The following is a 22,403-nucleotide window of genomic DNA, read 5'->3' as shown; positions in this document are numbered from 1 at the left end:
GTTCAGCAACATTTAAAATTCCTTGGCTAGAACTGCTTAAGTCTTTTGTGGAAATACAAAAATCCCAAGTCAGAGATGCTAAAGTCTTTGGTCATGAAATCTTTGGAAAAAAGCCTAGAGCTTATAAAATAATGCTCCTAAGAAAGCATATTGGGAATTTGGGGTTAATAGACGCAAACTATCGCCTTTGGAATGGATAAGAATGTGATCCTGCTATACAGCACTGGGAACTATGTCTAGTCACTTACGATGGAGCATGATAATGTGAGAAAAAAGAATGTATACATGTATGTGTAACTGGGTCACCTTGCTGTGCAGTATAAAAAAAAAAAAGAAAGTGAAATCCTTTCTATTCAAATCTCATAGTTTTTCCATTGTTAACAGAAAGATATTGGGAATTACACAGGATTCTAAAATATTTTAATCTGCCTTACAGTAGCTAGTACTGTATCAAATGTGAATTTGTATTTTATTCATGTCATGCATTTTATAAGCAAAGAAGATGAACTATAAATGGCAATTTACAAATATTATCTTCTACTGACATACCTCTCCCAGTAAACCAAAGGAAAGTATTTATAATCAGTGGAGTGCTTGCTCCTGAAAGGCCTTGCTTACAGATAGGAGCTGAAAATAGTAGATATGCTAAAGGACAGACCAGAGATAACAGGAAATTCATCTGCAGTCAAAACAGACTAAAACAAACAGTACACTTTATACAGACATGCTCATCTAGGCACTTTTTTTAGAAGAATAATTTTCATACTGAGTTGAGATGTATTGTGCTGCAATGGAATGGAGAGCAGACTAGGAGTCAAGAATCCTAGGTTCTAGCTGCTTTCAGTCATAACTATCTAACTCTAAGACCATTATTATGCCTCTTTGGTCCTAATTTCCCTTGTCTTTAAAGTGAGAGAGACAACTTGATCTCCAAGTTACCTTCCTATTATAATATTATAAGTATTTCCTATGTTCCACTGTAAAATTCCTTCAGACAGTTACCTTATGTCTATGACCTTGAGAGCATCACTTCCAACACTTCTGCATATATGATTTATTCTTAGTTTTCTGGGATTATTGTTGAACCTTCACAGACATATAAAAATAATTTTAGAGATGTTACAGTAGCAAACTGTCTCACAGTTTCAGTGGTTATGGACCACTGACAAATTATTTGGGGTTTCAGAGAACTATGAAGGCCTTTCAGTCCTCCTCACCCCTCATACTTTTTCTACTTAGTGACTAATGAATGAAATTCAATAATTTGAGGTGCGTCTGACTGAAGTCAAAATGATTACGAAGGTTTGCTCATTCAAATGCAAACATACCTGTAGAAGAGGTATAAAGAATAGTGAGAATGAGTTTCTAATCCTTTTTCTGGGAAGAAATCTCCTTTTTCAGTAAGAGAATTATAGGCCATATTTGACTCATGACAATTCAATTTATAGTGATTCACACTTAGATCACTCTGCTTTTTATACCCATGTTATTTATTAGGGCATTTATAACAGAGTAATCAAATATGCCAATCATTTCTATTATAAAACATATGAAAAAAGTGCTATTGGGACATGGATGAAGGATACTTAACCCATTTGGGGAAAGGGAGAAGTGGACATCAGGAATGTCTTCAAGAAGGAAAAGCTTCTTAAGTTTTTTTTGTTTGTTTGTTTTTTGTTTTTTAGTTTTTTGCTTTTGTTTAAGACCGCACCCAGGGCTTATGGAAGTTCCTAGGCCAGGGGTCGAATTGGAGCTACAGCTGCCAGCCACTGCCACATCAACACCATGTCTGTGACCTATATCACAGCTCATGGCAACCCCGGATCCTTAACCCACTGAGTGTGGCCAGGGATTGAACCTGCATCCTCATGGATCCTAGTCAGGTTTGTTAACTGCTGAGCCACGAAGGCAACTCCCAAGCTGCTGCTTCTTTTTTTTTTCTCTTTTTAGGGCCGAACCCACGGCACATGGACATTCAGGCTAGGGGTCAAATCGAGCTGTAGCTGCCGGCCTACACCACAGCCACAGCAATGCCGATCCTTAACCCATCCAGGGAGGCCAGGAATCGAACCTGCACCTTCATGAGTACTAGTCAGGTTCGTTACTGCTGAGCCATGATAGGAACTCCCAAGCTTCTTAAGTTTAATCTTAGAAAACATGTACTGGGGGAATGGGGAAATGTTCGTCAAAGGGTACAAACTTTCGCTTATAAGATGAGTAAATTCTGGGGATCTAATGTACAGCATGGTGACTATATAGTTAATAATGCTGTATTGTATACCTGAAATATGCTGAGAGAAAATCTTAAGTGTCACCAACACACAATAACTACGAGGACGGATGTATTAATTAGCTTGCTTATGGTAATTATTTCACGATGTATATGATGATTAAACCATCATGTTATATACTTTAAATACATACAATTTAAATTTGTTAATTATGCCTTAATAAGGCTGGAAAAAAATACATAGCGGACAGGCAGAGAAGTAGGATAAAACTGTTCCAAGCAAATGACAGTATAGGCAAAGGCCTAGAGGAAAGATAATAACAAGTAAGAAACTGCATGGCAAGTTTAGGGAAAAGCAAGTTCAGATGAGAAGGAACTAAGAGAAAAAAACTAAAAAAAGTAGGAAGAAATTAGATTACCAAGGGCCTTTTGTGACATATCAAGGAGTCTGGATTTTATCTGGAAGTTATGAAGAAGAATACTGACAAATTGTATGTAGGAACAATAACATTAAATTTTCCATTCAAATAGATTGCTTTGGTATCAAATTGGAAAACAGAAGGGAAGATGGGGAAGGTAAGTCTGTTACAATAATCCAGGAAGTTGATAATAGAGACCTAAATTAAAATGATAGCAGTAGGAATGGCAAACAAGGGACGGATTCAAGAGGATGCAGAGGAAATGAGTATTGTAGAAGTAAAGAAATAAGTTTAGTATTGGTCATGTTAAATCTACTAGCAGCAGGTATATATCTGTTGTATAAGTCTGGAGCTCATACAATGTCTGGGCAAAGATATAGATTTAGAAATCACTTCATAGGTGGTATTTGAAACAACTGGCATTCATGAAGTTATCTGAAGTGAATGTGTTAAGATCTGAAAAAGGCCAAAGGCAAACACTCTAAAGAAGTTCATACCTAAGGAAGTGACAAAGGCAGTCAAGCTTACAAAAAAGCCAATAAAAGAGTTAAGTACTACACTGTTGACCTGTCTCTCTCCTGTATTATACAGTGAGATCCATGAGGCAGGGGGGTTTTGTTTTTTTCATCTTTGCATATCTAAGAATTAACATAGTATCTGGCATTTAGTACATTTTTAATAAATATTTGTTAAGCAAATTGAATTATGTTTCTATAAATGGTGGTGTTTTCTAAGCACCTAATGAAAATGCCTAGGAGGTTTAATTATGACTATCTTTTGCATTAAAAATCGAGTTTGATCCAACTCAAAGGTTGAATGCAAACTTAACTATTATTTTTAATCATCATGGGTGGAAACACTTGACAAGGAAGTTAATCATCCATAAAATGTCTGCTTACTTATGAGTGACAACTGATTTGATGAACAAATGAAGGGGAAACAAGCACATGAACGGAAAAGAGAATCCATCTGACAGCCTTATTTTTTTCCTAGAGGAGAAATAGAAATGGCCGTTTCCAGTTCTGTTTTAAAAGGATGGAGGTTCTTTTTAAATGTGAGTTGGCATCAGAGTGAGATTTTTCTAAGGACCGATGTTAACAGAAACTACCTTGATGTTACAAGAGGCCAGGGATGGTTAACTTATTTTTATAACATGTAAAGTATTATTAAATTTTTTTCTGGAAGTTCCCATCTTGGCTCAGCAGAAACGAATCTGACTAGTATCCATGAAGATGCAGGTTTGATCCCTGGCCTCATTCAATGGGTTAAGTTTCTGGTGTTTTTGTGAGCTGTGGTGTAGGTCGCAGACGTGGCTTGTTTCTGGCGTTGTTGTGGCTGTAGCATAGACCAACAGCTATAAGCTCTGATTCTATCCCTAGCCTGGAACTCCCATAAGCCTAAAAAGAAGATTGTGGCCCTAAAATGAAAAGAGACAAAAACAAAAAACCCACCAAAACAAACAAACAAACAAACAAAACAAAACCGCAATGGGCAAATGTAACAGTACCTCGGTAGTTGATGATTTCTGTCCCAAGCACCGGAGTCATCTCCAAGACTGTGATGAAAGCTTTGTCCATTGATGTTAGAGGAAAAGGAGACATGCGGTGTCTTCTAGCCACCTTGGTGATATCGACAGCACTGTGACCTAAACAGGAAGATAACTGACTAAGAATATGATGCTGAAACACTGATTAAAAAGTGGGAAAGGCTTTAAAATATCAACAATTCTCAATTTCAGATGTCTAGAAATGAAGACTACAAGGTGAGAAACTTTCTCCTGCTTCTGAAATATGGCCTGCTTTGGTGGAACATTAAATCAAGTTAGGAAATTTACATTACGTCAAAAGTTGGTGAAATTTGTCCTTTTTTGAGTGCTTACTATATGTGTCATGGCACTATTTTAATTAATTTTCATAACAACCTATACGGGCTTTATTACCCTTATTTACAGATGAGGAGAAAGAGGTTTCCATATCTTGGCCTAAATCACAAAGCCAGAAACAGAAGAGCCAGGATTCAAACCCAGGTAGCCTGGCTTCAGAGTCCATGCCCTTAACTACTATACTAAACTTGGAACACTTAATGAGCTAGTTAGTGAAATGAAATACATAAGCTTTAATTTATTCAGAATTTCATAGGAAATTTTCTTTCCTCTAAAAAAAGTCATGGAAAAATATAATTACTTAGTCCCTATGTAAACTTATCTAGTCTCATGGCATTAATATCACCCATACATTAAAACTCCTAATTTTATATCTCCAATCCCAATTTCTACCTTCATTCTAGGTTTGTATATCATCCAAATAGCTGGTTGATAAGAGTAAATAGCTACAAACTTACAATCATCAAACATGTACCTGAATGTGCAATAGGCAATTCAAATCTAACTTGTCCACAATCAACCTCTTAATTCCCCACCCTCCTAACCTACCCATGTGATGTCTTAATCTCCTGCAATTCCCATCTCAGTAAACAGAAACTCCATTCACTCAGTTATTAACCCAAAACCTTGGTGATAGCCTTGACTCTTCTATTTTTGTTAGAACAGTACCTAAACTACCATCAAAATATTTCTAGAATCTGATTATTATTCAATGTTTCCATAATTACTACAATAATTAGAACTATCATTTATTTCCTGGGAAATTAAATAGCATCCTAACTGGTCTCCCTGCTTCTACTCTTGTTCCATTACAATTTATTCTCCACACAGTAGTTAAAGTGGTCCTTTTAAGTTGTAAGTTGAATTGTGCTAATCCCTGGCTCACAACCCTTAAATGACTTACCATTTCATTCAGTAACATCTTTGCTCTGGCCTCCAAAGCCCAACATATTATAGCCCACGCTGTTCTCTTCTCCTCTCATTTCCCCCTTGTTCAATGTGGTCTAGCCGTAATGGTTCCTTGCCTGTCCTTGAGCATGCCAAGTACATCTCTCTTCAGGTTCTTCACACTTGCCATTTCCTATACTTGGACCAGATATTATGGTTTGATTCATCCCTCATTCTTTCCGGTCTTTGCTAAAATATCACATCACAGAGGCCTGTTGAATATCCTTTACAGAATATTATCTACCATCACCCTCTCTTCTCCTTGCCCTACTGTACTTTTCTTCATGAATACACACACACACACACACACGAATATTTGTATCTATATACCTATAATATATATTTTATATTTATTTGTTTATAACCTTCTTCTAAGTGGAGTGTAAGCTCCATGATAGCAGAAACTCGGTCTTTTTTATTCACTGTTGTTTTCCCTAACATCTAAAAGTATCTGGCACATATTAGGCAATAAAAACCAAACATTTGTTGAATTAATAAATGAATCATTTAATGACAAAAAGGGACATCTTAGAGTACAATATCCTCATGCATAACTACTTGGCCTTTTCTTTGGAATCTCAAAGGTCTGTTCCCAAAAAAGTAACTGCAAACGCTGTTGCTTGGCTATTGCAACTGCTATCTACAACTCCTTTCTTCCCGAGCCACTTTTCAGCAAAGACTGGCCATGTGATATAGTTCCTGCTAATGAGATGTAGGAAGAAGCCTCTGGGGACAGGCTTCCTACTACAAATAAAAAAGATAAAGAGATAAAGCTTTAAGAGGAGAAAGCTTTAGTCCTTCTATCTTTCTACTTGGAATATGGGAGATACTGGGAGATGCCATAGCTGTTTTTCAACCATGAGGATGCAAATCCAGACAGTAAGTATTAGAAACATGAGAAGAAAAAGAGCCAGAGTCTCTTGACCATGTTGAGCTGCTGTACATGTCCTGGACTGCCTGCCTCCAGACTTCTGATAGGTGAAACAAGTAAGTTACCATTTCTTTAATCCATTTTATAGTGATTGTATATATCCCTCAGTAGTCTATAAATTCCTGGTCACTGCACTTTATTAAATTTAGTTTAATAATTTTAAACTAAACCCAGCAGCTGCTTCAGACATATTCACTGAATTGACTTATAGGTACTGTCCCAAAGAGTTTCCATTCTAAGACAAATGACATTGTCATAAATAGTCAAAGAAAAAGACATACAATATGCTTATTCTTATTTCTCCTCATGGGCAATTACAAAATTTCCAGGACTTCCTGTCGTGGTACAGTGGTAATGAACCTGACTAGTATCCATGAGGACGTGGGTTTGATCCTTAGCCTTGCTCAGTGGGTTAAGGATCTGGCGTTGCCATGAGCTGTGGTGTAGGTTGCAAACACGCTCAGATCCGTGTTACCGTGGCTGTGGTGTAGGCTGGGAGCTACAGCTCTAATTGGACCCCTTGCCTGGGAACTTCCATACGCCATGGGTGCAGCCCTAAAAAGACAAAACAATACAAAACAAAACAAAACCACAAAATTTCCAAAGTTGAAGGACCTTGGAGATTATTTAGTGGTAAATATGAAAAAAAATTTTGGAGTTCCTGTTGTAGTTCAGCAGGTTAAGAACCCAACATAGTCTCCATGAGGATGTAGGTTCGATCCCTGGCCTTGTTCAGAGGGTTAAGGATCTGGTGTTGTTGCAAGCTGTGGCATAGATCATAGGTGCCACTCAGATCTGGTGTTGCTGTGTCTGTGGCATAGGCCTGCAGCCACCCTCTGATTCGACCTTGAGCTTGGAAATTTCCATATGCCACAGGTATGGCCGTAAAAAAAGAAAAAAAAAAACTTTAAGGTGACACTTAAAGAAGTATTATGTATTATTTATCATTTACCTACAATTGAAATGTAAATTTATTCATAACTCATTTTCACTAAAGTCCTGGCACTGTCATTAAATATCATAAAAACATATTGACACAACCAGTATAATGATAGAATGATAGAGATAGGTGCTTCTGTTTTTATTCAGGTTTATAAATCTTGGATCTGATCTTTTTTGAGATATTCTTTACTTTATGGTGCAAATTGCGTATAATCTTGTAAAAGCTGTTCTTTTAAAATGTTTGGATTCTGAGGAGAAAACTGCACAATTAACTGTACAAAGCTTACTTGCTAAATATGCCTTGAAATGAAATTTTTCTTATTCGAAAGCAAGTTTGATTATCAATGATACATACACCAATTCAATAAAAATTTATTGAGTGCATTTTATGAATCAGGTGCAATTATGTACTTGGTACACTCAGAGTAAGATCACCCTGCTATGAAGAATGTTGAAACTTAGCAGAAAGGAAAGACGTGTAAGTTAAGTACAGTGGCACCTACCACTTTCCATCATAGGTTATTTAACTATTTGCCTTACCCATGTTAGTCAACTGTAAACTCTTTGAAGGCAGAACCTACATCTTATTAATTTTTGCATCCTTGTCACTTTTAGAGCACTGCTTTCCTTATAGTAGGTACTGAATACATACTTGAGCTATGAATGAATAGCAAATCCTTCAAACAAAGTCAAAAGTTGGGAAGGGAGAAACAAAGTGGTGCTTCCTGTTCTGTTCTTTTGTTTCTCTAAGCCCATCAATATTTAAAAACTCTGTCACAAAGTGATTGCCTCCCTGGATAAATAAACAAAACTTTGATGCCGACGGGTTAATATTAGTCCTTCACTAAACTATTTGCATGTTATCACAGCGGCCTTCTGGATATACAAAAAAATTAACTGAACAAAATGTCTCAAAGGAGAAGGATTTTAATTCTCTGGCACATTAGCAGGTGTGTATGCGTGTGTGTGCATTCTCAACAAGTGTTTACTGAGCACCTTCTATCTGCCAAGTGGCTTTTTCCCACTCAAGACTAATCCAAGATTAATAGGACTAGTCAGATACTTTACCAGTAAAGAAGGGCTAACTTGGTTGTGTAAATATGAGAAATAAAGTATTTGTCACACATGAGAATAAAAATTAACGAAATAGATAATGGCTGCTATTTTTTTTTTTTTCTTTTGGCCTTTTTAGGGCTGCACCCATGGCTTATGGAGGTTCCCAGGCTAGTGGTCTAATCAGAGCTGTAGCTGCTGGCCTATGCCACAGCCAAAGCAACACCAGATCTGAGCTGTGTCTGTGACCTATACCACAGCTCATGGCAATGTCAGATCCTTGACCCATTGAGCGAAGCCAAGGATCAAACCCACAACCTCATGGTTCCTAGTTGGATTTGTTTCCGCTGCACCATGATGGGAACTCCAGCTGCTCTTTTTTTTTTTTTAAACTGAAGTATGGTTAATTCACAATATTGTATTAGTTTCAAGTGTACAGCAAATGATTCAGTTATACATATAAGTACATATATTCTTTTTCAGATTCTTTTCCATTATAGGTTATTACAGCATGCTGAGGATAGTTCCCTGTGCTATACAGTTGGTCCTTGTTTTTTAATATATAGAAAAGTGTATACGTTAATCCCAAACTCCTAATTCATCTCCCCACCTGCCCCCACTATCCCCTTTGGAACCATACAGGTTTTTTTTTTTTTTCCTACGTGTGTGAGTCTATTCCTGTTTTATAAATAAAGTCATGTCTATCTTTTTTTTAGATTCCACATATAAGTGATAGCACATAATATTTGTCTTTGACCACTTCATTTAATGTGATATTCTCTAGGTCTATCAGTGTAGCTGCAAATGACATTATTTCATTCTTTTTTTATGATTAGCATTCCACTCTGTGTGTATTCTTTACCCATTCCTCTGTCAATGGACATTTAGTTTGCTTCCATGTCTTGGCTATTGTAAATAGTGCTACTGTGGACATAGGGGTGCATATCTTTTCAAATTAGAGTTTTCTCTGGATATACGCCCAGGAGTTGAATTTCAGAATCATATAGTAACTCTGTTTTTAGTTTTTTAAGGAACCTCTATACTGTTCTCCACAGTGACTGCACAAATTTCAAATCCCACCAACAGTGTGGGAGGGTTCCCTCTTCTCCACACCCTCTCCAGCATTTATTATTTGTAGACATTTTGATGATGGCTATTCTGACTGGTGTGAGGTGATACCGTATTGTAGTTTTTATTTGCATTTCTCTAATAATTAATAGCTGCTCTTTTCAAGTAAATATAACTAATAAATAACATTAACATACTTAGTTTTGTGGTGTTCCCTACCACATGTAGGGATGACTATGTCTTCATATAAGATTCCATTTAACAAAAGACTGTAGCTAAAGTAGTTTGAAAACCATTGATCTAGGTGATGCAGTACTCTCATTTTCAGATCAAAAATAGACAACCATGCTTGAGGGGCAGCTTGAGGGACAGCACCAGGGACACACACAGAGACACACACACACACACAGAAGCACTGGAAGCTGGAGGCACAGTCTGAGGACGCATAGAACTCATGTGTGCAGCTCAGGGGCTCTTACACAGGCCTTCCATAGGCTGGAATGGGGAGGCCCGTTCTTAGAAAATCTGGTAAGTAAATAGTTGTTTCCTTTTTTTGTTTCCATTTTTAAAAGAAATACAATTTCAACTATTTTATGTTGACACCAGTGATTTACAATAAGCTTTAAAAATGAGAGCTTCAGAACATTTAAGAATAGTTATCTTGGAGTTCCCGTCGTGGCGCAGTGGTTAATGAATCCGAGTAGGAACCATGAGGTTGCGGGTTCAATCCCTGCCCTTGCTCAGTGGGTTAAGGATCTGGTGTTGCCGTGAGCTGTGGTGTAGGTCGCAGATGTGGCTCAGATCCCAAGTTGCTGTGGCTCTGGCGTAGGCTGGCAGCTATAGCTCCGATTAGACCCCTAGCCTGGGAAACTCCATATGCCGCGGGAGCGGCCCAAGAAATGGCAAAAAGATAAAAAGACAAAAAAAAAAAAAAAAAAAAGAATAGTTATCTTACTTCTCTTAGTTCATTTCTAACTGCCCTAGGCCACTGAAGAACTCAATGAGATATGAAAAAAGACCAAGAAATGTTCTCTACTACACCCTACCCCTCTTCTTAACTCTGAGCTCAGCAAAGAAATCTGATAGAAGAGGAAAAATTGGGAAAAAAGTAATAACTTTGGTCTCTGTAACCCAGATGGGTCATAGCCTAGCAGCCAGTTTTCATTGAGTGATCTACAAAATCCATTAGGTAGAAGTAGTAAAGTACTGGTTTTTTGAAAAAGGCTGTAATGAAAGGAATTTTGTGCTTTAGATAGGAAAAATATCCAAAATTTGGATAGAGTCTTTCCTATGAAGCAAAAGCTGTTTCCTGGGCACAAATGTATTCTGATGGCTACCTTACAAATGAATACCAACAGTCACAAAAAGAATCTCTTAGGTCACTAGCTCCATTCAATTTGTGTATACCATAAAACAAAACAAAATGAATGTGTAAAATTTTGTGTCCTATTGAGAGAACTACAGTGTTCAAAGAAATATTTATTTAAACTAATGGTAGTAAAATTAGCTAGTGATATATGGTAATAATAACTTATAGGTAGATTAGCTACTTTGACAAATTACAAAATACTTCAGGATATGGGATCCTTAAATGGGAGTAGGGGTGGTAATGAGGAAAGGAAGTCTAGACATCCTCCCGACTAGTAGATGTCCAAACAGAGCAAAGAGTAACAGGCTGAATTATTATAACATCTCAATTGACAGCATTCTTATGTGATGGGTTTAAATTTTTGAAGTAGATTTGCAGGATTAAAATAATTCTCAATCAGCCATAGACTGAGCTAAAGGTTTCTCTAGAAAGCCTAGGTTTCCATTAGTAAAACTTAATTTGTCTCTTTTATATTTTCTGGTGTATAACTCTAGACTAGGGGTCGATTATATATTAGTTCAGAATCTTTGCAGGTAAAGTACTCAGACTATTATTGAGATTTCCTATCTTCCATGCAGAAGCTATAATCATCAAAGAGACTAGACATATTGTTTACTCAGGATTATCAAAGACATGTTTAAATATACTAATGGCAATGTCTATGATGTACAGAGCCTTCAAAGGGACAAAAAAAAAAAAGCACAAATGGATTCATTTCTAGGGAGTAAACTAAGGATCTTTGTTATATAGCAGTAATCTTTTTCTTACAGCATGGCCATCTTAAAATGAAGCTGTTTATACCAATGGAATTATTTTCTCCAGTTAAAAGGAATTTTTAAAAAATCTGGAGTTCCCATCGTGGCTTAGCGGTTAACGAACTTGACTAGTATCCATGAGGATGAAGGTTCGATCCCTGGCCTTGTTCTGTGGGTTAAGGATCTGGCGTTGCCATGAGCTGTGGTGTAGGTCACAGATGTGGCTTGGATCCTGTGTGGCTGTGGTGTAGGCTGGCAGCTGTAGCTTGGACTCGACCCCTAGCTTGGGAACCTCCACATGCTGTGGGTGCAGCCCTAAAAACACAAAACAAAAAACAAAAAACTGTCAATTCTTAATATACAATGTTTCATCTTGGCCTGAAAATCCACTTTTTAAATTAGAAGTAAATGAAGAAAAGATGCTTTCAGGTGATGGAAGAAAATATAGTAGAAACAAGATGTTCATGCAGGTTCTTCTTGATTAAATTCAAAACCTCAAGAACAAACTTTTTTCTCCAAAACCATCGGTAAAAGAGTTCACCAAATACCTAAAATGTAAGTCATTATTCATTTTTATAGATATGCAGAAATTCTCAAGATAAAGACCTGTTCTACTCTATTAATATTACTGCCTCTATTTCCCATGGTATTTGCAGCTTGAATTTCTTGTAATTCCACTTCCTGGACATTTCTGAACGGCAAACCACCCAAGATAATGAATAACTTTCCATTTCCTTCCTTCCTTCCTTCCTTCCTTCCTTCCTTCCTTCCTTCCTTCTTTGGTCTTTTTAGGGGTGCACCCACAGCATGTGGAGGTTCCCAGGCTAGGGGTTGAATCACAGCTGTAGCTGCCAGCCTGCAACACAGCCACAGCCTTGTGGGATCCCAGCAGTATCTAGGACCTACACCACAGCTCACAGCAATGCTGGATCCTTAACCCACTGAGTGAGAGGCCTGCGTCCTCATGGATACTAATCAGATTCGTTTTCTCTGAGCCATGACAGGAACTCCAACTTTCTTATGAAATTTAAAAAGCAAAGATAATAGTAATTTATTCAAGCCTAGCTAGAGCCTTTGGTAATCTGAAGAATGTGTGATTCAGATATACAAAGCATTTAGGTTTTCATATAAAACTCAAATTAAGAGAAATCAGGTCCAAAGCTCTAGGGAAACACTGGCAATGGTAGTGTTTGTGTGCTCTACAGGGCACTTGGTATATCTGAAAGTAATTTCTTATATTGTTCTCAATTTAGTAGTCTCTTTCTACTTATTTATTCATTTTTTTTCTACTTGTTCATTCAAGAAATGAGCCTTATAGTATTTCTGACAAAATCTAGAAACCATGGCTGAAAGGATTGTGTCATTTTCTAGGGATGTATAAGAAATAATAATAGAAAGTATCCCTGGAATTTCTGTGCATCAAGATTAAAAAACAAGGCATTGTTGTCATAAAATGTTTGCTTTATAATTTTTGTCATTGGTTCACTATCACCAACAGAATAAAATTCGAATTCTTTAGAATAGCATACAAAACCCTTCAATGCTTCCATTTTAGCCTCATCACTCATTACTCCATCATTTAGAAAATTGATAGTATTGTAGATATTGGAATACAACTGCACTATTTCATATTTTCCTGCCTTAGCATATGATGTGTTCTCTGCTTAGAATAAGTTTTCTCTCATCTTTTTGTTTTTCTGGGAAATTATTATTTTTCCTTCACAACTTTCTTTGGTAAGGAAGTACTCAAATAATGATAGGAACATGTCAATGATCTTGAAGTCAACACAAAAAGGTTCTCTTTGGTCAAATCTGGGACAACTTAAGTATTAAAATAAATTGGGATAGTAATGGATTATACAATCCCTTTAATAAAATAAAAATCCATGACCATATACTAATATAAAGTAATAATTAAATCAAATTCTTCATTATAGCAGAATGTCGACTGATAAATGAAGAGATAGAAAGTCACCACTTGGCAACTATCATAGTAATAACTGGTTCAGGTAAAAATCATCAATGGATACTAAAACTAGAAGATGAAAACCTCAAGAAAAACATGTTTATATGGTCTCAACAGATATCCCCACAGGATTCTTATTAACCACAATAGTAATTTTACAGAGGAGAAACCTGGCAGATACAACCTTAACCAAATGATTAAAGTTAGTATCACTAGTAATGTGACAAAATTATATCATGAGCCTCCCAGCATGAGGTACTAATAAGGACACAAAATCACAAACAAGGTATTGTTGTCAAAAATGTATAACCTGACCCACACTATCAGGATACATCAGAAAAGTCTAAATTTGAGGGACATTCTACAAAATAATTCTCCTATACTCTTCAAAAATATTAAGGTCATGAAAGACAAAAGAAAAATAGAAGAACTGTTCCAGATGAAAGAGCCTAAAGAAACATGATAGCTAAAAGTACTGCAGGATTCTGGATTGAATCCCAGATCAGATAAAGAGAATATTTTTTCCCTTTGGCTATTATAGAACATTATTTAGAAAAACTGGCAAAATGAAATTTCAATAAGATTAGAAATTTGAATAAGATTAGAAATTTGAATAAGATTAGTATTATGGCAAGGTTCATTTTCTGACTTTGATAATTGTACTGTAGTTAGGTAAGAATAGTTTTCTTCTGCATTTCCTTCATTTTTAAAAAGGAAATACACATTTGAAGTATTTAAGGGTAAAAAGGCATCATGTCTGCAATTTACTCACAAGCAGTTTGGGAAAAAAAAATAATTAAGGTTTCTTCATTTCTTTTTTTTTTTTTTGGCTGCATCTGCATCATGCGGATGTTCCCGGGCAGGGATTGAACCTGCACCACAGCAGTGACCTGAGCCATAGCAGTGACAATGCCTGATCCTTACCTGCTAGGCCACCGGGAACTCTCAAAGAAGCTTTTTTCAATAGTTTCTTCCTTTATGAAGCAATGCATGACCAGTCCACTTTGTTTCTGTAATGAGGTACTGTAAATTACTCTATCTCAGGATTCTTATTGTATATTGTATTCACTACATATCTTATAGTAATTATACTTATTTATATACATGCCTGTTTTCTTTACTAGATTATCAGTTCCCTGAGAAGAGAAAAAATGTTTTAAGTCAAGGCTCAGCAACACTGTGTACACAGTAGTCACATAGAAAATTTTTGGTGAATGAGTTTCTAAATGCTTGATTTTAATCTGTCTAGAATATACAGCCTAATAAAGAAGATGGGCTGTAGAGATATATTCCAGATACAACTTCAAACCCTATTCTGGTCAATAATTTCCATGTTCTTTTTACTAGAATTGCCTATTTTTTTTTAAACAACTATTGCAAACATTTGTTAACAATAGGGTGAAAACTAGGTTTTCCCTCTCTTTTCTCTACCTTTTTCTTAAAAGGTAGTGAAAGAGACATTGCAGTAAAGAAAAAAATATGACAATTATCACATTTAGCTAAGGGCAAGTAATCAGGGAAATGAAAATTAGTTTTGTTCAATGCATGTGCTACCCAGTTTGAAGATTAAGTGATAGTACTGTGAGCAACACTGTAAGTAAATCCTTACAGATTATTTTTGAAATCAGGAGGTTTACCTGTAGAAAGAATTATAAGGCCAAAAAAGAAGAAAAAGGAATTCATTGCCCATGGTAGGTGTGAACTGTCTTGGAAGTTGTCTTCTTTTGGCTTTTATTTTCCATTTGTTACATACAGGCGAGCTAAATATACAATATTAAAAGTAAATAGTAAAATAGCTGACAGAATAGGGTAAAAAGAGATGAAGTGAAAAAAAATGGTATTAGAAGATATAATGATTAAGTAGGATAGCTAAAATAAAAACGGATAAAAATATTTTCAAAAGATTTAAATGTAGGAATCTGTGCCAATATTCCTAACAAAAGAAGCAGCCTTTTGAGTTGAGGTGGCTTCAGATAATCAACAGGAGTTTTCAAGATGTCTTTATAGAGTATTTCACTAAAGGGTATTCCTAAGGACTGAGGGCTCTTGAGGAAGGTCCTGCATTGGGATCCCTTGGTTTTGCCCTTACTAGCACCACTAGTGCTTCATATACATTACAAACTGTGGGTACTAGTTATAGGCACTACGACAAAAGACCAGCTTGCAGACACAATGTTCCCCTTTCTTGTACCCTTATTTCATCAGATCTTTCTCTTTGCTTACACTATTGGTAATTCCCTTTGCTTTGCTGCTACTCTGGTTCAGAAATATAAGCCTCAGAGGTTGGTTTATATTGCCTTGGTTTATTCTTGTCCTGCTATTTGATTTCTGGTTTGATGCCCTTTTTGGGTCTCTGAACTCTAGCTCCCTTTGTTAGGTTGCTAGGGCCCCTCTTTTAACTCTTAGTCAAAAAAGCCAACTGAGAAATCTCTTATTCCTCAAAGAAAGGCTGTCAGGATACAGTTTCAGAGGCACTTGAAATGCTTCTATTTGGAAAGTTTCACTGTAAGTGTCACTGGTATTAAAATGCAAAATTAGAATTTTGTAAACATTCTCTAGAAAAAGGTAGAGAAAAATAATTTTTCTTTAGAATTGTAAGCCATTGTATCTCTAAAAGTAGAATCTGACAAGTTCCTTTTAAAGCCTATGTAAGTACTAAATAATTAGTCTCTATAATGCCCTGGGAAAAAAAGACTAAGAGATGTTCAAAGAAATCTTTGTTGTTAGAGAACTTCATCAGTTCTTAAGTCTCATCTCTCTTAATCTTTTCTATACGGTGTTGTTTCTCAAATTATTAGGTATTAAGCACAAAAGCTTCAACATCCTAAATGCCCACCTTACATATTAATTTCAGTGACAGACTAAAGAAAAGTAAATTTTGATTCACATCTTCTAAGAGGTAAACATTGTTAAACATGGGCTTTAGGCAAGCAGTACAGGTTAATTTGTATGGTTGAGAAGGGAAATCTTAGAACACGTGATCATAGAGAATGAAGCAAATGTGCAGATGGAGTTGGTGTCACTGGTGAAAATAAATCTGGTTTTCAAGGTATTCTGCACAATAGGTAGATAGAAACTATGTCATTTACGCTATATTTACTGTGATATGATCACGTCTTTCTGGCCCTATGAAGGAAGGTTAATTTGCCACTAATTCTGATGATATAAATGCTGAAGATTAAAAAAAGTATTAAATCATAGCATAATTATAAATATACAAATAAAGTACAATCCAGTGTGTATAATGGAAGAAATGTAGTATCTTTAAGTAGTAGTAGGATGAGAATAATTTTCCCCTTACTTTTATTATTCAGATTCTTGACTGATTCTTCCATATTCAAAATTATTTAATAAATGCTTTTAAATTTGAAATAATTATCTTCCTAGCCAACCCTAGTCAATATCTTCCAAAGTCATGGTCTAAATTCTAGGGTTCTAGGGAAATTTCCTAATAGCATTGGATTTAATTGTTCTTTTAACCATCAAAAGCTTCCTACTGTCTGTCCTACGAATAAAGTTCAGACTGCATAGAGTAATGTGCTAGGCCTTTTATGATCCGTTCTTGCTCTTCAACTTTCTCTGTTTGCTCTTACGCATATCCTTAACCTAGCTATAGCAAACTGAATAATTTCTAGAATACAGATGACTCTTTCACACAGCTGTCTCAATTGCCCTTCTCCTTCCAGTCCAACTAGCAAACACTTGCTTATCTTTTAAGATTATGAAGATAAGGCATGGGCTATATCAACATATGTAATATATATGCTGCCCAAGTTAGAAACTGGAGTCATTTTTGCCTTCCTTACCTATCCCATGTAGTTTCTAATCCTGTGATTCCTTAATATTTCAAAAATCTTGCTTTATTTTTCTATTACTATTGCTTTAGCTTTAATTCAAGCTCTCATCAGATTCCTGGTTCTGATTTCACCCTGACTCAATTCATTTTCCCACACAGTAGACATTTTTCTCAAAAGCTCAAACTTGATCTTGTCATTTTCATATTTAAATTCCTTATTGGCCTTTAAAATAAGGTCCAAATCCATTAGCATAGCAATTAGGAGGTTTGTCTGCTGGGAGCCACAAAGTGGCTAAGAAGAATAATCCTGTGTGAGGCCTAACTGTAAGCAAAGCTACAGCAGAGGCTGAAGAAACGGAAGCTGCAAAGCAGTTTCGAAGAATCCCCCAGCTGATCCTGTTTAGTAAAAATTCCTGAAATATGATTTCCTCTTCTATTCTTGCGCTTCTTTTCTGTCTGACGCTTATGTATGTTGTGAGTCATTCTTGGCTCATAATATGGGAAACTTCTCAAATTCTTGAGCTTCCACCCAAGTATGGGCCATTACCTACTTATAAACCTAAGCCCTTGTCAAATAGGTTGAAAACAATTGAACCATGCATAAAGAACTTTCCTAAGAATGGGAAGTTTCCCTTCAGAGGAGTAATAGTAAATATTACGCAGAACTGCCACGTAAGCCTGGAGATCTTTGTTGGACTTTGGTCCGTCCCCATCGAGACAGATTAGGGGGTGGTTTGGGTGTTGCCCATGGCCCAACAATTGTGGATACTATAAGACAAGATATATATTTTTTTTTACAATAAACGCTACCTGTTGGGACCCAGCAGGTGGAAATTATTATTATAATTGGCAAGAATTTTTTGATATATAGATTTTATAATTAATAAAGATTTTTATAATAGATAAGGTTTATTTAAGACAGTTTATGTTTGCACAACCTGCTAATGGTCTGAGGTCAGCCTGACCTCGAAAGCAAGCCACGTGTGAATACCCCACTCCCTATCAATGGCTGTTCATGCCTGCTAGAGGAGCACAATAGGTAGCTTAGGCAAGAATATCTATCACCTTATGCCAAATCATTGTTAAAGTAAAAATTAGATACCTATTATTCTGCTTGCTATTTACTTATTTTCTAAGAATAAAAGTACAGTTTGTACGTAATCTTTATTTAAAATCTAAAACTAAAAGAATAGTTTGGAATAATAAATTAACATATATTGTTGTTTGTATAATCATGCATAAGAGTAAAATGTATAAAAGCTGATGCTCTCCTTTCAATAAACGGGTCATCTGCAGCACTTGCTGAGGGAGTTGGCTCCAATTCTTTCCGTGCCTGTTTGTAGCCCCTCCTCCTGTTCGTCGTCTCCTGGCTGCTGGGGCTGGACCCTGGCATTTGTCTACAAAAATTATATGGCCAATTAAATATCATGATCTGGGAACTTCTTTTCCTCATTCCCTTCTTTTCCTCATTCCCTTCTCAGCCTCTTCTTTTCCTCATTCCCTTCCTTCTCCTTCTCCTCCTCAAATCATGCCTCCTCTTCCATCTGTATGTTAGAATGCTTAGAGCATAGTAAGCTCTCCATAAATGTTAGCTAAATGCATTGATATTATTTTTTATAGAGCCATCATTTGAGATAAACAGACTTAAATTCAGGTGGGAGAACAATTTGAATTAAGAAGCTCCATTTGTTCTTCCTCATTACTCTCCAGTCTTCTCTACTCTGCTCTGTGGCCTCAATGAGCTAGTGTTTATGAGTAAGACCAATGATCTTTCTGTCTCTGTGGCTTCTGCTTGAGTTCAGCCAATGGAAAGCACTGGCAGGAGAATGGCAAGCAGAAAAATACATAACTAAGGTGTTTATTCCTTTGGCGTCCTGTTAGGCAGAGTTGAGACTACAGTTGAGACTAAATCCAGAATGGGGAGGCTTCTGAATGCTAGGCTTAGGAGTCTGAACTTTATCATGTAAGCCAATGGGAAAGCATTTACATAACTTTATAAAGTAAGCTAACATTTTAAAGTTTTTAAGCATGGTGTGACACCCATAAAGATTTTTGCAGACTGATAGAACAGATTGGGAACTTGGGGTTAATAGATGCAAACTATTGCCTTTGGAACAAATAAGCAATGAGGTCCTACTGTGCAGCACTGGGAACTATATCTAGTCACTTTTGATGGAGCTTGATAATGTGAGAAAATAGAATGTGTACATATATGTGTAACTGGGTCACCATGCTGCACAGTAGAAAACTGGCAGAACACTGTAAACCAGCTATAATGAAAAAAATTATATATATAAAATATAAATAATACTACCCAGAAAAAAAAAAGATTTCTTGTAGAAAACAAATCCTACCACAGAGAGGTTAAAAGACTGGATCAAAGTCACATGTCTAATTAGACAGCAGGTCAAGATGAAAAGACCAAACCTCCAAATTTTTAGTCTGGTATGTTTCCTCCTATATCACACTATGGGAACTTTCTTTGCTTCAATGTCATTTACTAAATATAAATCTAACACACTCTCTCTATAAGGCCTTTTATTAAACATTAGGAAGTGATTAGAGTGATATTAAGATAAATAAGACAGGATTCCTATTTCCTGTAGTCTCATGGAACACACAAATCAAACTGAATTTTAATGAAAAAGTAAAAAAACCTAGAAATCCTCATGTTTTAACATAAAAACAAAATACTACGTATGATAACATAGAACAGGGAATAACTGTTGGAACAAACTGTAAAACTTCACATAGAAGGTAACAACTGATTTGAGCTTTAAACAATAAGAAAACGGTAGGAACATTTGAAACAATGAACAAACTGTAAAACTTCACATAGAAGGTAACAACTGATTTGAGCTTTAAACAATAAGAAAAAGGTAGGAACATTTGAAACAATGAACAACAAAATAATAGAGATTTGAAAGTAATAGAGATTTGAAAGTACTTTTGTAGAATGAGAAATTGCCTAATGAGGTTAGAGGTTGGGAGGTTTTGTAGAATGAGAAACTGCCTAATGAGGTTAGAGGTTGGGAGTGCAGAGAATGAAATATAAGACATAAAATTAGTCAGTTCAATTAAGGGCAAATTTTGAGGATGCTTAGTCCTGTAGAAAATGGTGAACTATTAAGACTTCTAGAAAAGTGATACATAAAAAATTTAACACTTGATGGTAGATTAAAAGGAAGAGAGACTGTTGATAGACAGAACAGTTAGTATGCTACTGCAGTTCTACAGGTGAAAGACAATGAAGGCCAGAGCTAATACAACAGAAATTGAAAAAAAGGATATCCAGAAAATGATGACAAAGGGTTCTATAAGTGACTGACTATGCTTTGGGAAGGAGAAGGTAAATATGGTGAGATTTCAAGTTTGGCTACTAGGGTAGGTGGGAGTATCATTAACTAAGAGAGTAACATAGAAACAATTTGGATGGATGGATGCTAAATTTGGTTACTGATGAGGGAAATGTGAGATGCCAGTAGGACATCAAGGGGGTGATTCCAGTATGCAAAAGCAAGAAGTGTCTGGAGTTTGGAAGAGAAAAGGGAGGCCTTTATTCAAGCCTCATTAGTGTACAGCTGGTAAATCCAATAATACACATTTTAAAAATCCTTTGAATCATTTAAGATAGTCTTGTAAACTATACGCACATTTTTGTACCACAGATTTCTAGAACATTTTCATCTTGTGTGACTGAAACTTTGTACTTATGAAACAACAATGTTCCATATTTCCTCCTGCCCCAGCGCCTGGCAACTGCCACTCTACTTTGCTTCTATGAGTTGATTACTTGCATACCTCAGATAAGTCTAATTATAAAGTATTTGACTTTCTTTGACTAGCTTATTTCATTTAGCATAATGACAAGTTTCTTGCATGTTGTAGACTGACATTTCCTTCTCTTCAAAGGTTGAATAATATTTCTTTGTATGTATATATTTATTCATCTGTCGATGAACATTTAGGGTGCTTCCACATCTTGTCTACTGTGAATAATGCCGTAATAAACATGGATGTGATAATATCTCTTTGAGATCTTATTTTCAATTCTTTTTGATTATTTATTCAGAAGTAGAATTGCTGGATTACATGGTAATTTTATTGTTAACTTTTTGAGGAACCTCTTCACAATTTTCCATAGTAGCTGCACCATTTTACAATCGTACCAGCAGTACACAAGGGTTCTGATTTCTCTACATCCTCACCAACATCTTTGAATTTTGTCAAATGCTTTTTTTGCATCTATTGGTTTTTGTCCTTTGTTCTGTTAATTTGATTTATTACATTAATTGATTTTTGTATGTTGAACCATCCTTGCATCTCAGGGATAAATCTCACTTGGTCATGGTGCATAATCTTTTTAACGAGCTTTTGAATTCGGTTTTCTAAAATTTGGTTTAGAATTTTTGCATCTATGTTCATCAGGGATACTGGTCTGCAGTTTTCTTATAGTATATCTATCTGACTCAGAATAATGATAGCCTCATAAAATAAGAAGTATTCTCTTTTCTTCAATATTTTAGGATAGTTTGACTAAAACTAGTGTTAACTTTAATTATTTGGTAGAATTTTACAGTGAAGCCATCTGGTTCTGGGCTCTTTGTAGGAGGCATTTAGTTACTGATTCAGTCTTTTTACTAGTTATACATCTGTTGAAATTTTTTATTTCTTTGTGATTCAGTCTTGGCAAGTTGTATTTTACCAGAAATTTATCCACTTTTTCTAGATTGTCCAATTTTTGACATACAATTGTTCACAGTAGTCTCATTATCCTTTTCACTTCTGTGACATCAGTTGTAATGTCTCCTTTTCATTTCTAATTTTAGTTATTTGAGTCTTTTCCTTTTATTCTTAGTCTTCCTAAGGGCTTGTCAAATTAGTTGATGTTTTCAAAATACCAACTCTTAGTTTTGTGGATTTCTTCTATTTTTTTATTCTAATTCCTTTATTTCTGCCCTAATCTTCATTATTTTCTTCATTTTGCTAACTTAAAGTTTAGTTTGTTCTTTTCCTAGTTAAGATGTATAGTTAGGATTTGTTT

The 22,403-nt window shown here is 35.8% G+C and overlaps 1 protein-coding gene across 47 annotated transcripts in view; it reads right to left on the bottom strand.

Annotated features, from left to right (window-relative positions):
- The window catches only part of GPHN (gephyrin), a 567,426-nt gene that overhangs the window by 115,164 nt on the left and 429,859 nt on the right, over positions 1-22,403 (bottom strand). For all 47 annotated transcript variants that reach the window (NM_001243302.1, XM_084966151.1, XM_084966156.1 and 44 more), the window contains 1 exon segment: positions 4,157-4,294. In NM_001243302.1, the coding sequence (NP_001230231.1) occupies positions 4,157-4,294 (138 nt within the window).

Source organism: Sus scrofa, chromosome 7, assembly GCF_054392235.1.
Source record: "Sus scrofa isolate SSC_HxYL_T2T_F1_AM1 chromosome 7, Sscrofa_HxYL_maternal_Yorkshire_Landrace_v2.0, whole genome shotgun sequence".
Classification (NCBI taxonomy): Eukaryota; Metazoa; Chordata; class Mammalia; order Artiodactyla; family Suidae; genus Sus; species Sus scrofa.
Note: the sequence above shows the minus strand (reverse complement) of the source record. Positions and strands in the feature narration are given on the sequence as shown.